The sequence below is a fragment of the Doryrhamphus excisus genome, linkage group LG12 (genome assembly GCF_037039965.1).
Source record: "Doryrhamphus excisus strain RoL-2023G ecotype Guam linkage group LG12, RoL_Dexc_Guam_v1.1, whole genome shotgun sequence".
Classification (NCBI taxonomy): domain Eukaryota; kingdom Metazoa; phylum Chordata; class Actinopteri; order Syngnathiformes; family Syngnathidae; genus Doryrhamphus; species Doryrhamphus excisus.
Window position 1 is genome coordinate 19056019 of NC_136368.1, and position 16194 is coordinate 19072212.

General features: G+C 36.3%; 2 protein-coding genes and 1 long non-coding RNA gene across 3 annotated transcripts in view; 2 read left to right on the forward strand and 1 right to left on the reverse strand.

The window, feature by feature from the left end:
* The window catches only part of LOC131136199 (E3 ubiquitin-protein ligase MARCHF4), a 22976-nt gene extending 14904 nt beyond the window's left edge, over positions 1 to 8072 (forward strand). Inside the window, exons 2-4 of the mRNA XM_078795484.1 lie at positions 2524 to 2679; positions 4017 to 4209; positions 7611 to 8072. Of these exons, the coding sequence (XP_078651610.1) occupies positions 2524 to 2679; positions 4017 to 4209; positions 7611 to 8032 (771 nt within the window). The 3' untranslated portion in view covers positions 8033 to 8072. The remainder of the gene's footprint in view (positions 1 to 2523; positions 2680 to 4016; positions 4210 to 7610) is intronic.
* Positions 531 to 16194, reverse strand: part of LOC144901577 (uncharacterized) — a 20016-nt gene continuing 4352 nt past the window's right edge. The window contains exons 4-5 of the long non-coding RNA XR_013629633.1: positions 4037 to 4229; positions 531 to 1703 (exon numbers count right to left, since the gene is read on the reverse strand). This is a non-coding gene — a long non-coding RNA (uncharacterized LOC144901577). The remainder of the gene's footprint in view (positions 1704 to 4036; positions 4230 to 16194) is intronic.
* Positions 14622 to 16194, forward strand: part of LOC131136034 (collagen alpha-2(VI) chain-like) — a 12666-nt gene continuing 11093 nt past the window's right edge. The window contains exon 1 of the mRNA XM_058082497.2: positions 14622 to 14844. The gene's annotated coding sequence lies outside the window, so the exon portion shown is untranslated. The remainder of the gene's footprint in view (positions 14845 to 16194) is intronic.

Sequence of the window (16194 nt, forward strand, 5' to 3'; positions counted from 1 at the left end):
CTGATTATGTGATGCATTCAATTGTAATCTGATGCATGTTCAAATGAAATAAAACCATTACCATTACAATCATTTTCCAATAGGACATAATAAAAAAAAGTGAAAAATTAAGATGTTTCTAACATGAAATCATTCTTGTGTGGTCCTAAGTATAATACTAAATATTATACAAGTGATTATTCCTAACCAAAATAGCAAAATTGGCATAAAATGGGTCATTTTTGACCCACTTATGGAAGAGTGTAGGGTCCAGTCACTCGTGCATCTAAGGGTTAAACACAGAATGAATTCAGACTCACCATTGGGAAACTAAACGAAACTCAAATGTATAGTATATTATTTTTCCAATAAAAAAAGTGCCTGTTTTCAAAATCGATATGCATTTTCAGAAAATGTTATTTGGCCACACCCATGTACCATTTATACAGTTTTATCATACTTTTTTTTGTTGTATCCCGCAGTATAAGTTCATTTATACATTACTTAACCAGAAAATATTAGCAGAATTAAATAGCAGGTTAAGCCCGGCATTGAAACGCTGCAAGGATTATGGGATTTATTTATTTGTTGTTCATAACAGTTATGCAATGTCTGTACAAAGGTCAGCAGTCCATGTGTGCTGGTTTTAACATCCCGGTGTTACAGATATGAATCATAATATTAATGTAATGGGTTAATATAATCAATTATATGCATGGAGAAATCATATTAATAATTGGGGGATATGGCATTCATTACAATGTCAGCCATGTAGCACTACTTGCTGGATATATGGTTCCTTGTCTGATTAAATCTAAACGCCTCATATGTTTTTTGTTTAGTTTTTTTTCCTCTGAAAATATGGTTTTCAGCCGGATTCACAAAAAATGAGCTCCTGCAGGCGGAGTGATGCCGGATGAATGTCAAATTATGAATAATCTAGTAGTTCTCTGTAGAGTCACCTCTTGTCATGGTTGAATATGCCTAATTTGCATCAACATCAAAGATATTCACAGAGAAATTATGGAAAATGTGGCAAAACTTTCTAAAATTGTTCAGGTGCGGAAAATGATGAAAAAAAATAACTTCCATGGCCAGGAGGTAAATATGGTACGAAAGCATCTATTGGATTGGATGGTCTACAAATGTCTTATGGGGAAAGGTTGTGCAGTGTTCTTGTCAAATATAATAAGATTTATGATTCAACATGAAGGATCTGAGGGTGCTTTCATTTTGAATTCTTTTCCCGAAGCCCATCTGTGTGTTTTTTTTTTTTTTCCACAAAAAAAAACCTCTTGAAGCTTTTTCATGTAATAGCATTTAAGATGCAGCCTTTTTAGTAACACTTTGCTGTACAAATTTACCAATCTACGACTGCTGGCGGCCGATCTCTTTTATGGAACTCGGGACATTAGAACAGCAGGATTTTTTTTTTTTTTTAAGGATTTTGTTATGTTGTGAATAGCAGAGGCTTTTTAGTTGCGAAAAAATTACTACCTTGAAGTAATCAGACTATGGTTCCACAAAAGCAATAGCAGAAACAGCTTGGAAAACGGCAAACAAACTGTCGCACCCATTAAAGTCCAATCGTACCATATACGTAGTATTGCGTCCAAAATTGGGCTGCGCTTACCTTGACCCTGATGGACACCACCATGCGCCGCAGTGAACATCTCTACCACAGCAGACAGGGCGTCTCAACCCACCTCGCAGGAGGTCATTGTCTATAACAGTATAACAACATAACAGAGTCACTTTCCAAAGAATACTTTGCTAAATTCATCACACAGCAACTTAACACTCAAAAGACACACTTGAAAATATAACAAACATGTACAAATATGAGTTTAAAATGGAATTGTCTGAGCAACACATTAAATTATTAATTAAAGGTACTGCAATGGCGTCAGCCTCCCTCTGGGCTTTGGGTTTCGGGTCCTCTGGCGGACCAAGGCAGCATTGCGGCGCCATGTGCACTTTTCTATGCTTTCTATGCTCCTCCAATGAAATGTTTTCTCAAACTAAATGCATTATGGGAAAACTTTGAGTTTGTAAGATGACACCATGAGTCAGACTGTTGTATTGACGATTGACTTCCAATGGGTTGACAAGGTTTTTCATAGCTCATAGCTAACTGGTCCTCACAGACTCCTGCCTGCGCACCACAATATGCCATTTTATGATATGGACATGCGCCTTACCTCAAATAAATACTTGGTACTTACTACATGATGCATAAATAAGCAACATTGTTTGAGTTAAAACTGCTTCTTTGGCGGTCCACCATTGTGTACAATTTAAAATTAAAATTAAAATTAAAAAATAAAGTTAAAAAAAACACGCCTCCAAATTGTCCATAGGTATGAATGTGAGTGTGAATGGGATAGGCTCCTGCACCCCTGCGACCCTCGTGAGGATAAGCGGTAGAAAATGAATGAATGTTGTTTGCTTATAGCCCAACAAAGTTGGTGCCCTGACATTCTTTTAATAATAAAAATGTCAGTCATTACTTTTGCACTGAGCAATTCCTCTTCTTTCCTACAGGGGGAGCTTCTGAGTCCATGTCGGTGCAGTGGCTCGGTTCGCTGCACCCACCAGCCTTGCCTCATCAAATGGATCAGTGAGAGAGGATCCTGGGCCTGTGAGCTCTGCTATTACAAGTACCAGGTCATAGCTATAAGCACAAAGAACCCCTTACAGGTGAGAATGGCATAGCGACAGAATTACGCTAATGTAACAGTTGTGAATTATTATTATTATTATTTTTCCCTTATATTTTCCCTTATATTCGTCTCTTTCCTTGTAGAGTTGCTAAATGACCCGAAATAGAATGTTTGTGTTGGTGGAAGTGTCTGACAGTGTTGGACGGATCCGATTTACACTTTTTACAGATTTTTCTCCCAGACTGCTAGCGTCTACATGATGAAACATTTGTGAGCGCAGCACAGAACCCGATGCACCTTCCGATAGAACGCTGCCATAAGAGTGGGAGGTTGAATGGGTGAATGAGTCTATTTAGATCAATTCCATGTCCAGGCGCTTGTTCAAAGCCATGCATGTAAACGACAAATTGCAGTTTCCTTTAGAAATGATGACTTTAAAATTAAATATTTCTATAACGATGCTTCTTACGTTCACCTCATGATGACTTTAGGTACAACTTTAGGTATTTGAGGTACACATAAGAGTATAAATATATTGATTCATGCTAATTATTGAGTGCACCTAATGTTGTGGCCAGCGTGTGTAGCAATGATTATTATTATTATATTTTGTCACATTCATACTGTTTATAATCTGTATAATCTGCAATAGCCATACTATAGTCATTTATATCCCTGTATATATATCCACACTGTATCATAGTCGGGCTGTAAGGCGGTCTAGTGGTTAGCGCGCAGACCTCACAGCTAGGAGACCAGGGTTCGATTCCACCCTCGGCCATCTCTGTGTGGAGTTTGCATGTTCTCCCCGTGCATGCGTGGGTTTTTTTCCCCACATTCCAAAAACATGTTAGGTTAATTAGCGGCTCCAAATTAGGTGTGAGTGTGAATGGTTGTTTGTCTATATGTGCCCTGTGATTGGCTGGCCACCAGTCCAGGGTGTACCCCGCCTCTCGCCCCAAGACAGCTGGGATAGGCTCCAGCACCCCCGTGACCCTCGTGAGGATAAGCGGTAGAAAATGAATGAATGAAAGAACTAATAAAACAATAAAAGTAATTACTCTCACATATACAAAACACACATAGACAAACAAATGCAGCTCGTGCAACTGCCCCCCCCCTTAGAGTTGCACGACCGTGTAGTAGGGACCCCCAAAACAAGAATATTCTGCATATTCAGAGTGGAGCGGCATGTCACTGGGTATGTGGTTTCACTCTCATCGCTGCGAGTAACTTTGAATATTGTTGTCTGTCTCTTCAGTATTTTTGTATTTAAGTGTTTTTAAAAGTGTCACAGGAGTTTGAACCTGACACTAATCTAATCTAATCTAATCTAATCTGATGACAATTTACCATGTGTGTGTTTTTATGCAGTGGCAGGCCATCTCGCTCACCGTGATCGAGAAGGTGCAGATCGCAGCGGCCATCTTGGGCTCTCTCTTCCTGATGGCCAGCATCTCCTGGTTGGTGTGGTCCTCGTTCAGCCCGTCGGCACGCTGGCAGCGGCAAGACCTGCTGTTCCAGATCTGCTACGGCATGTACGGCTTCATGGACGTCGTCTGCATAGGTGGGCTACTCGATTTCATTCTGACATGAAGAGAGTCAAGCAAAGTGACGATAATGAAAATAAAGCTAGTATATCATACTGGAATTTATACTAGTAAAAACCATAAGGTGCACCTGTATAGTGTAATGCAATCCAATACAAGAGCTGTATTATAAATGATGCCTTTACAAATATAGTAAATTGTATACCGCTTATCCTCACTAGGGTCGCAGGGGTATGCTGGAGCCTATCCCAGCTGACTTTGGGCGAGAGGCGGGGCACACCCCGGATACATATACAGTACATACACAGGGAGAACATGCAAACTTCACACAGAGATGATTCCAACCCAGGTCTTCACAATCTCCTGACTGAGTGGCTAACATGCTAACCACTCGTCCACCATGCGGCCCTGTATTAGAACCCTGACATTGAAAATAATAACGGCAATATAAAGAAGATTCTACACAAACATTTTATGGGGTTTGACTTGATCACAATTTGTGTACATTTTTCTTTTAAAATTAATGTTATTGTTAAAAGGGAATAATTAAGAAAATCATCAATACAAAGCAAACAAAACTGGACATAACAAGGCTGCAACTAATAACCAATTAATCAGTTATAAACCAATTAATTTTTTGATTAACTGATGAATCAGATTTTTTTTTTTTTTTTAAATACACATTTTTCATTTCAGGCTGCACGGCGGTCTAGTGGTTAGCACACAGACCTCACAGCTAAGAGACCCGAGTTCAATTCCACCCTCGGCCATCTCTGTGTGGAGTTTGCATGTTCTCCCCGTGCATGCGTGGGTTTTCTCCGGGTACTCCGGTTTCCTCCCACATTCCAAAAACATGCTAGGTTAATTAGCGACTCCAAATTGTCCATAGGTATGAATGTGAGTGTGAATGGTTGTTTGTCTATATGTGCCCTGTGATTGGCTGGCCACCAGTCCAGGGTGTACCCTGAATATATGAATGAATGAATTAATGTATTTTTTTGCAATATTTTAATATATTTTAATAAATAATATATTTCAATAAATGTGTTAAAATATTTGTAATGCATTCTACACAACTTTAAAGACATAATGTTAAATGAATGGACTGAGCATTATTATTATTATTATTATTATTATTATTATAATACTGGCATAGCATTTGCTACTTTTCTTGTATTGGAAGTGAATAAAAAAGATGCTTAAATTGAACACAAACTTGATCAAAATGCTAAACTCTCATCTTCAAAGCCACTGAGCTCAGTTTCATCGCATGCATTTAAATAGTTTTCCCACTAATAATAATTTTTAAAAAAACGTCTGTGACACTTTGAGGCCAACTTAGCCAACCCTCGTGCCCTCGTTGAAGGACTGATGGAGGGGAGAAGTGATCTTCTCAGTGTGTCGTGTGATGAAAGGCATCCGTTTTTAAGCTTGACATCCTCCTGGGTGGTAAGAAGGAACGTTGGATGACATCGTTTTATGAAAACTGCGGGAAGACGCGGGATAGCAGGGTTGATTGTCTCCGCTTGGGTCACAATTGGCTGCGTAAATTATAGAGATTAATTCGTCACCTGGTAACGTCAAAAAGCGAGTGTGGGAGTGCCGTTTTTTTTTTTTAATTATTATTCTTCAATAAGTAATGTGGAAAAAAAGAGATGATTGCTGCAGTTGTTGAGCTTTGAGTTCATTCCAAAGGTTACTGCAGCAAACCTGCCTTTGATTGACATAGAGCAATATAACTAGAACAATATAGTTTTATTGTGATTGTATTTAGCAACATTCTCAAAGGTGCTTCTGGTATTCCGTTAAATAATGTAACCAGGCATGCAAAATGTCAATCAAACTGGCTTCTCTCTTTTTTTTTTAATCACAACGGAACCATTCCTCCCCGACGATCGGGATGAAAAAGAAAATGTCATGAAAAGTTTTTCTGTATTTATCAGGAAATGACCTGCAACCTTTAAAAAAAAAAAAAAAAAAACCAGCACATGACATGACTTGATCACCACGCAGCGACTGTAACCCAGGCCAAGCTGAAACTCTACTTCAAACCCCTGATGTCACTTCCTGTTCATCCCTCGTTCAGATCCTCCAGCACTGGATCCGTCCTTATTTATGTCTTACTGACTCTTATTATGTGGTCTATATCAAGTAATATGATACAAAGATGACTATAGGGGTGTTATTTCATGTCTAGAGGGCTCTAATGTTACAAAATGTCAAAGGATATAATAAATGTATTAATATAAAATATATATTTATATATATATATATTATTTGATCCCACAAAAACGTATTCTGTATAATATTTGTTTCCATTTTAAACAATTAATTAAAAAAAAACTTTTGCTGAATGCTTTGAATGGGAAAAAATAATGCAATTTGGTGAATAAATACAAAAATAAAAAGATAATAAAGCCAGTAGGCCAACTTGAAATATTAGTTTTTGTGGGATCAAATGAAAAAATATATTTAATAAAATATTTTATATATTATATATATATTACAAATAGAAAAATATATATCAAATATATTAAAAAATATATATTAAATCAAATAAAAAATATACATATTAAAATATATTACATATATTAATAATATATATATATGATAGATTATAAATATATTTTTAATATATATATTGGATTAAAATATATATTAAAAAATATTATATTATAAATAATATATGAATGTAATATTTTATAAAATATATTTTTATATATATTTATATATAGTGTTTATATAAAATATATATATATTAATATTATATGTATGTAATATATTATAAAATATATTTAAAAAACTAATATTTCAAGTTGGCCTACTGGCTATATATATATATATATATATATATAATATTTTATAATATATTTTATAAAAATATGTATTTTTAATGTTTTTCAGTGTTTTTCATTTTGTCACGAGTAGCGCTGCCATTATAGGAGAAAAAAATCAAATGAATATTGCGTGGTAAATACCACAATCTACTGTGTATTCATTCCACACGGTGCAAACTGAAAGGCACACAATGTCCCCGGCGTCTCTCAAGGGTTGTGCATGAGGAGCTAATGTTCAGTTCCGTGTTTTTGTAAGCAGCTTTGTTGACGCCGGCGTGCAGGTTAAATGGCTTCTTTACAGCAAAATGTGGACTCTAAGCTTCTGTTGCTACACATCGATTCTCGTCTCTCAATAGTGAGCTGAAAGAACTCCAATCAATAAGTAATTTCAAACTGTGCGAAAAGAGATTACTGGACAACAACCAGAAACACAAATGATTTAGCGCCGCTAACCTCAGTCCGAGAATACAAAATGTGCCATGTCAACGTTTCTTTGGTGGAGGAATCTTGGAGAAGATAGCTAAACTCACCGAGAACATAATGAACGTTATGTTTTCTAATCGATACTCTGACCTCTACAGCGCTCATCGTCCACGAGGGACCTTCCGTGTTCCGCATCTTCCACCGATGGCAGGCTGTGAACCAGCAGTGGAAGGTCCTCAACTATGACAAGTCCATGGACAACGTTGACCTGAAGGACGTGGCGGTGGACAGGACTCATCAGAGCAACCAGGCATACCAGACTGGACTCGGAGTCTCCACGTCCACATCCTCGCTAATGGTGGTCGCTTCCACGGCTGCCGGATCCACGCCGGCGACCGTGGTGGCGGCCGCCGGAGGACTGGGGATGCAGCACTTGAACCCCGATGGAGGAGGCGCGGGGGGCGACCCGCACTGCCCGTATAATATACTGCACCTCCTCAGCCACCTGAGGACGTCGGAACCCCGCAGTCAAGCCAGCAGCAACACACGAGAGCTGGTCATGAGAGTCACAACCGTATGAGGAGTCAGATGTGGCCTTATCTCTCATATCGGCACTGTGGGGGGGGGGGGGGGGGGGTTTAGTGGGGGGGGTCCAAAATTCTGCAAGCAGCTGAACTGCAACTGGACTGATACCGTCTTCTTGTTTGTTACATAAATGCATCATCACTGTCCTTCCATGGATTGAATTAAAGTCGAAATTGGTTAATTTGCACAGCTTCTTGGAAAATACTTCTTTGGGTATTCTTTGGAGTATTTTGAAGCGTATTTTATGAAAATATCGAATACATGCCAAAGAAAACTACTGGCCACTTATTGGAGGATAATAAAAAAAAGTGGCAAATGCCAGCCACGCCCACTTTATACTGTTTGACAACAATATCGGCGTTGATGGTGCCATTCAGATTCAAACGTTACTTCCTGCTTCGAACATATAAGCCACACCCACTTAACGCACACACACACACACAAATTATTTGGTTGGTTATTACTGGCTGGACGCTGCAATACCGCCTCTCTCAACAAGAGGGAGCCAGATATAATTCTAAACTAAAGTTTTCAGTGTTAAGTTGCTGTATGATGATTTTAGCATTCTTTATAAGATAACACCAAGTCAGACTGTCATATTGAGTAATCGCCTCCTGCCATTTCCGATGAGTTGATAAACTTGTGAGCTTTCTCATAGCTCATAAAAAAAATGTGCGGCCCAGGGGCCAGTTGCAGCTCCTTTTTTAATTGGCCCTCGACACATTCTAAAATACAACTATACCACAAGATAAACCAGTTAGTTACATAAAAATACCAAATTATTTACAAGTATAACCTTAACACCTTGAACTATTTACAATTTTCACGCCCAATTGCAGGCCCAATTCTTATAAAAAGGCACTTCTGCCACCTTGTGGCCGCTTTTCTGGCTTACAACTTCATGTTATAATTCCATAACATGTAAAAATATTATTAGAATGAAATCATAATATTACGAGAAAAAATAACGCAAATCTTTTCAGTGTTAAGTTCCTGTATGATGATTTTAGCATTCTTTGTAAGAAGACACTAAGTCAGACTCAGTTATATTGAGCTTTCTCATAGCTCATGATTGGCCGTATAAAATGCAAGGGTGTCCAAAGTGGGGCCCGGGGGCCATTTACAACCCTTTTTTTTTTTCTAAATTGGCCCTCGACATATTGTAAAATAAAACTATATGACAAGATAAGCCAGTTATTTACATAACTGCAGCGTGTATTTCTATGGGAAAAGTTGCAGGCTGAATTCTTATAAAGAGGCACATTATAATTCCATGAAAATAAAGTCAAAATATTATCAGAATGAAGTCATAATATTACGAGAAAAAATCTACACAATTAAATATTTGTAGAAATGCAAAAAAAAAAACCAGCCAAAAGTTCATACTAATAATACGCATTGTCACAGATAACACAATGCTGGGTGTTTTTTTTTCTTTCAATGTAAAAACACTTGCAGAACTACGTGGGATACATTTTAAAAACTGTAAAATCTCTGTAATGCATGTCTATAGTTGCTCTTTCAGTCACCTTTTCTACAAACTGGACCGTTTCCCAGTATGGTAACCAGCAGCAAAGTGAAGGACGGCGGCAAGCCGGTGGTTGTGTTAGTGTTTCTGTGCCCGAGCATCGGGTGTCACTTCCACTCTATTGCATCCATACAGTATTCATGGTTCACATTTGGCTCACACAGCCAGCGATCTCGCAGCCTTTCAAGCGTTTGCATTCAAATATGCTCTTTCATAGCTCTTGTTTCATGTCCTTCGAATATCAGTTTGATCCCAGGAGACGCCAGAGTCAGTGAAGGGGATCGGGCTGTGTACTAAAGATAGATAGATTGCTTCGTTTTAATAGGATATACTACTCACACCAATCCCACCCTCGGCCATCTCTGTGTGGAGTTTGCATGTTCTCCCCGTGCATGCGTGGGTTTTCTCCGGGTACTCCGGTTTCCTCCCACATTCCAAAAACATGCTAGGTTAATTAGCGACTCCCAATTGTCCATAGGTATGAATGTGAGTGTGAATGGTTGTTTGTCTATATGTGCCCTGTGATTGGCTGGCCACCAGTCCAGGGTGTACCCCGCCTCTCGGGTGAAGACAGCTGGGATAGGCTCCAGCAACCCCCGCGACCCTCGTGAGGATAAGCGGTAGAAAATGAATGAATGAATGAATACGACTCATAACCAACAAGTGTGAATCGTTTCTTTATTAGGTGTCCATCAAACATAAAGTAATAAAACATTTTATATAAATTAAAATATATATATATTATATTTAATATAAATAAAATATATATACATATATTATTTATTTATTCTAAATATACATATTTATTCATGCATATTAAATATATTATTTTTTTAAATAAATTATATATATATTTATATTAAATATATTAATAAAAACAGTTATATAAAATGTACCATGTACCATTTTTAAAAATATTATATTTAATATAAATAAATATTATATTGTATTTATATTAAATATAATATTAATAAAAACATTTATATAAAATGTACCATGTACCATTTTTAAAAAATATATTATATTTAATATAAATATGTATATAATTTATTTTTTTAATAATATATTTAATATAAATACATAAATAAATATATTTATATATAATAAATAAATATGTGCATATAATTTATTTATATTAAATATAATATATATATATTATATAAAATATTTTATGACTTTATATTTGATGGACACCTAATAAAGAAGCAGGACTGCCAAGAAAAAGCCATATATGTAGTATTATTAATATTCTTGTATCAGTGCTATGTGTTTGTATTTGTTATATAAAGCAAATGGTGGCACTGTTATTAAACCCCAAAATAGAGCTTCATAAATTGGAATGGCTTTACGAATATAATATCTAATATAAAAATAGTGTGTTAACGGAGGTAACTAATTTATTTCATTAATTACCTTCCATTTTTCAGCGTAACTAAACGCTCTCCTGTGACCACACCCACCAATGACCATGTGACCACGCCCTCCACACCTCTGCGGACAGCGACCTAAACGTGTCTCCTACGTACCTATTACTGATAAAGTACAATTTGAGGCATTTAAGTATGCTCGGAAATGTGAATCCAACTTAAATTACTTGGTGTCTTTGAACGCAACTCTTCATGGTTAAAGTGTGCCACAATGTCATTGTAGAAACGGTGCTGCATTTTTGTTACATAATTTCTCCCTGACAGATTATTATTTTTTTTTACAGTTGCTATCTCACATGATCATAATATGCTAAGGAGAAATCCAGCAGGCAGAGAATCAGGAAGCGACTGCGGAATTAATTATTGAAGAACCATCTTGCTAAGGAGCTAAGGAGGTTGTAGAGAGTTCAGCAAGAAGCTGCTTTTCCTGATTCCCGTCACACGTTTGAAACCGCAGGTGTGGTTCGCATGCGTGATGTCAACACACTTGACTATCGTATAAGTGGAGAAATACGTCAGGTGACGCACAATAGTCAACATTAAGCTAATTCAGAGCAAAACGACTTATGAAAAGTGAAGAAGTGAAAAGGGAAGTGTAAAAAGAAGTTAACTGCTATTCTCAATATATCACTTCCTGTCTTCCACTCGCTCTACTCCCCTTAGGGAACACATTTATATCAACACACACAAGCACAAGGACCAGTCATGGTGTGCTATACATATCACTATATTGACACTTACTATGGTACCCATTTTGTCATGTCATACTTTGGTACGTGACAAAATAAAGAAAAAAAAAAGAAAAAAATAAAAGAATAAAAAAATAAATAAATTAATAAATGAATTTTACAAATTAATAAAGTTAATAAATAATATTAAATAAATTAAATAAAATTTAATTAATAAAAAAATTAAAATAAAACATTACATTATGAAAGCAGGAAGTGACGTGACAAAATAAATTAAAAAAATAAAAAATAAATGAATAAATAAATAAATAAATTGTACAAATTAATAAAGGTAATAAATAATAATAAATAAATTAAATAAAATTTAATTAATACATTTTTTTAAATAAAACATTACATTATGAAAGCAGGAAGTGATGTGACAAAATAAATTTAAAAAATAAAAAAATTAATGAATAAATAAATAAATAATTTTTTAAAACAAATTAATAAATAATAATAAATAAATTAAATAAAATTTAATTAATAAAAAAATTAAAAATAAAACTTTACATTATGAAAGCAGGAAGTGAACAAATGTAACAGTTACTGATTGTAAAAGTACCAGATGGAGGGGTAGGATTTAATAAGCTTTGCTTCTTCCTACTCCTTTTGGACATGTGGAAATTGTGAACTGATTATGTGATGCATTCAATTGTAATCTGATGCATGTTCAAATGAAATCAAACCGTTACCATTACCAGGCACAAGCCTTATTTACATCTTAAATGGCTTATTTACACTGATTATGTCTACTATATTGGGTAATACGTGTGTAAAGGTAACTATAGGGGTGCTATTTCTTGTCTACAGGGCTCTAATAGTGTATGTAATAATACTCAATACTTCACTTTGGAACCAATGAACATGACAAACAAGCGATGACGATACAAGACTCCATCGCCGAACTGCCCCGCCTTGGAGGAGGTCTGTTCTCTACCGAGTGAGTTACTGGTACTGTATTTAATTTGAAAAGACTTCCTACTTCCTGTAACTCTGCTAACGCAATCAGTGATGTGATGCCCCAAGGCTCGTAAGTGTACTTATTTAATTAACAAGCTATTCTTCATGCACAGCGTGCTGTAAAGCCGCCATGAGCTGTAAGCCACAGAAAATGGACCAAAATGGGCTGACCGAGTAGACAAACTGCATCATTTGAATTTTTAAAACACTCTGGGATAAAAGACGGATATTAACATAACTGACATAACTCACTGTGCACTTCTTTTGCTCTTTGAGTTTTAGAGATTGATTACTGGAGTCCGTCCAACCAAACACCATAAAGCGAGAGAGTATGCAGATAAGTGACAGCAAGGAATCCACAAACAGTAAAAACTGTCTTTTACAAGGGAGGGGGTGTGGACAGTGTCCTATTAAGGAAAATTATTATTTTCTATAATTTTTTTTTTGGCGGGGGGGGGGGGGGGGGGGGTCTGTACATCCTCAAGGGGTCATCAAAGGGTCACTGCTCACACGTTGACACTGGTGTTGATGACATTTTACACGGATTTCAAGGTGTAACAGCAGGCAGCTCCCTTCAATCATTGTCTTTTTTTTTTTTTTTTTACATTGCTACTGCTGCAATTTACAACCACGGGACATTTATTGTGTCTCTCAAGGACATTTCCATGTGATACATGACAATTGCAAACAGTGAGAGTCTATAAATTGTACAGAAATGAAGCCTTAGTGGAGGTTGTGATACATAACGCTTGTTTGTGTGACGCTAAAATGAATGTCGTTAATGCACCAATAGTGAGGGATTTCAATAGCAGCTATACTCAATAAACCAAATATCCTGCATCAATGCATGTTTTAGTATCTGTAAAGATGTCATAAAGGCATTATTTTAAAGACAGGCTATAAAGTAATAGAGTCATCCCGTGTTTATTACAGTTATAAAACCGTGAAAGTAGGATTCCTTATTTTGAAATGAAATATTTTTTATTATATTTTTTAATAATTAAAAAAATAATTAATTAATTAAATAAATGAAAAAAATATTTTTAAAAATTTAATTTTTTAAATAATTTTTATTAGAGCCCTGTAGACATGAAATAGCACCCCTATAGTTACCTTTACCCATTTCTAGATGGAATATTTTTGTAGTTAAAGCATGGAGCACATGATTAAAGCCCTGTCGACATGAAATAGCAACCCTATAGTTGCCTTTACCCATTTCTAAATGGAATATTTTTGTATTTAGAGCATGGAGCACATGATTAAAGCCCTGTCGACATGAAATAGCACCCCTATAGTTACCTTTACCCATTTCTAAATAGAATATTTTTGTAGCTAGAGCATGGAGCACATGATTAAAGCCCTGTCGACATGAAATAGCACCCCTATAGTTACCTTTACCCATTTCTCGATGGAATATTTTTGTAGCTAAAGCACTGCTACCCTTCTCTTGTCAGGCAGTGGAGACATGGTCTGCTTTTTAATGCTATTTATGTAATGATGAGAATAATTTCATTTTTATGTTTCACCGTAATGGTTAGCACAGTACATAAATCAGGTTATGAATCCTCCTCCTCCACTGCTACGTTTTTTATGCAACAAGATAAATGGAAACGTTTCACGTTTTTTCCAAAAACGTGTCCTTAGAATTTGACTGACTGCAAAGTCGTACAATTAGCATAGCCGCAACACATTTCTCAATTTACGACCCACTCTATTATGCTATTAATACTCATGTGAGGTAATGAAGTACATGCACCGCCGACTGTGTTGCGTTCAGGCTTAATGTTGGTGTAAACATGCAGTGAGTGTCTCCATGTAAGGAGAAGACAGAGTGCAGCTGCAGTGTTTGTCTGTGAAACACTTCTTCTTGTCCACAAGAGTAGGAGAAATACGCCATTGCACCCTGACTATTTATTCTGGACTCTATCCACCCCCCCCCCCCACCCCCCTTACGCTGTTACATTTCTGTTGTGGAGGCTGAGCTATCTCTCCGCTCCACGCAGGCATCTGCGGGAGTGAGCTCTGCTGTACAATAAATTGGGCGGCCCCTGGATCGACAACAGGCCCCCCAAATAGGATGCCCATCTTGTTAAAACGTGGAGGACATTGCTAGGATTTCCTGTGCGGATAAAGAGAAGAAACACTTGTTCTTCCACTTCGGGTGAGTACATACTATTTATTATATATATATATATATATAAGCATATGATATGGTAATGGTTTTATTTCATTTCAACATGCATCCGATTGCAATTGAATGCATCACATAATCAGTTCACAGTTCCACATGTCCAAAAGGAGTAGGAAGAAGCAAAGCTTATTAAATCCTACCCCTCCATTTGGTACTTTTACAATCAGTAACTGTTACATTTGTTCACTTCCTGCTTTCCATAATACAGTTTAAGGGTTTTTTTTTTGTTTTTTTGTTGTTGTTTTTTTAAAATAATGTACCTCGTACCGAAGTACAAGTTGATATGACCATACAATGACATGTAGTAGTAACTGTGATATAATAGTGATACTATATAGTGATATATAAAGCACATCATGACTGATTCAAGACTCTTCATCCTTGTATCCAAAAGGAGTAGAAAGAAGCAAAGTTTATTAAATCCTACCCCTCCATCTGGTACTTTTACAATCAATAACTGTTACATTTGTTCACTTCCTGCTTTCCTACAATGAAGTTTAAGTTTTTTTTGTTGTTTTTTTTAAATAATGTACCTCGTATCAAAGTACGAGGTGATATGACCATACAATGACATAATGGGTACCATAGTACCTGTCAATTGGCTCATCGTTGTGCATTGTTTGAGGGTCTTACTCAATCCATCCCATAGTTTGATTCCACATACTGAAATGCTATGGCTTTTTAACGTAGTCCTAGCATAGAAGTGTTTCAAATGTACTTCTTCCCTGAGATCATATTTCTCCTCTCTTGTAGAGAAGTATTGGATGACATTTTTAGCTAATTGGTTATTTTTAGCCTTATGCATTATTTTAGCTGTTTGAAGATGAACTATTTGATGAAGTATTTGTGATTTTAGAAATAAGGAGTTAGTATGTTCTCTGTAGGCGGCATTATGAATTATCCTTACTGACCTTTTTTGCAGTACATTTAGCGAGTGAATATTTCTTTTATAGTTATTACCCCAGTAAAGGCAGTCCCAATGTGCACCATTGTCAGTGTTATGATATGAATATTGTGTTTTGTTTGGGATTTAATTTTATTTAGACAGTGCATGACATTTAGAAGATAACTTTGAATATAAATCTTGTAAAGTTTGTTGCCAATATATTCCAATGTTGACACCAGCGATATTTTTTCATTTTTGTCAGCGTTTCAAAGATTCCAGCTCTTTTCTAATCATAACATTGGAAGTACTGCCGGTTACGCATTCATGTTGAATGTTTTTCTTAAGTTGTTTATTTCTGTCGGCAGTCTGCGGGTTTGGAACGTGGGTCAAGAAGGTCTGTAATCGTTTATGTCTCCAGTCCCATGTTGCACACC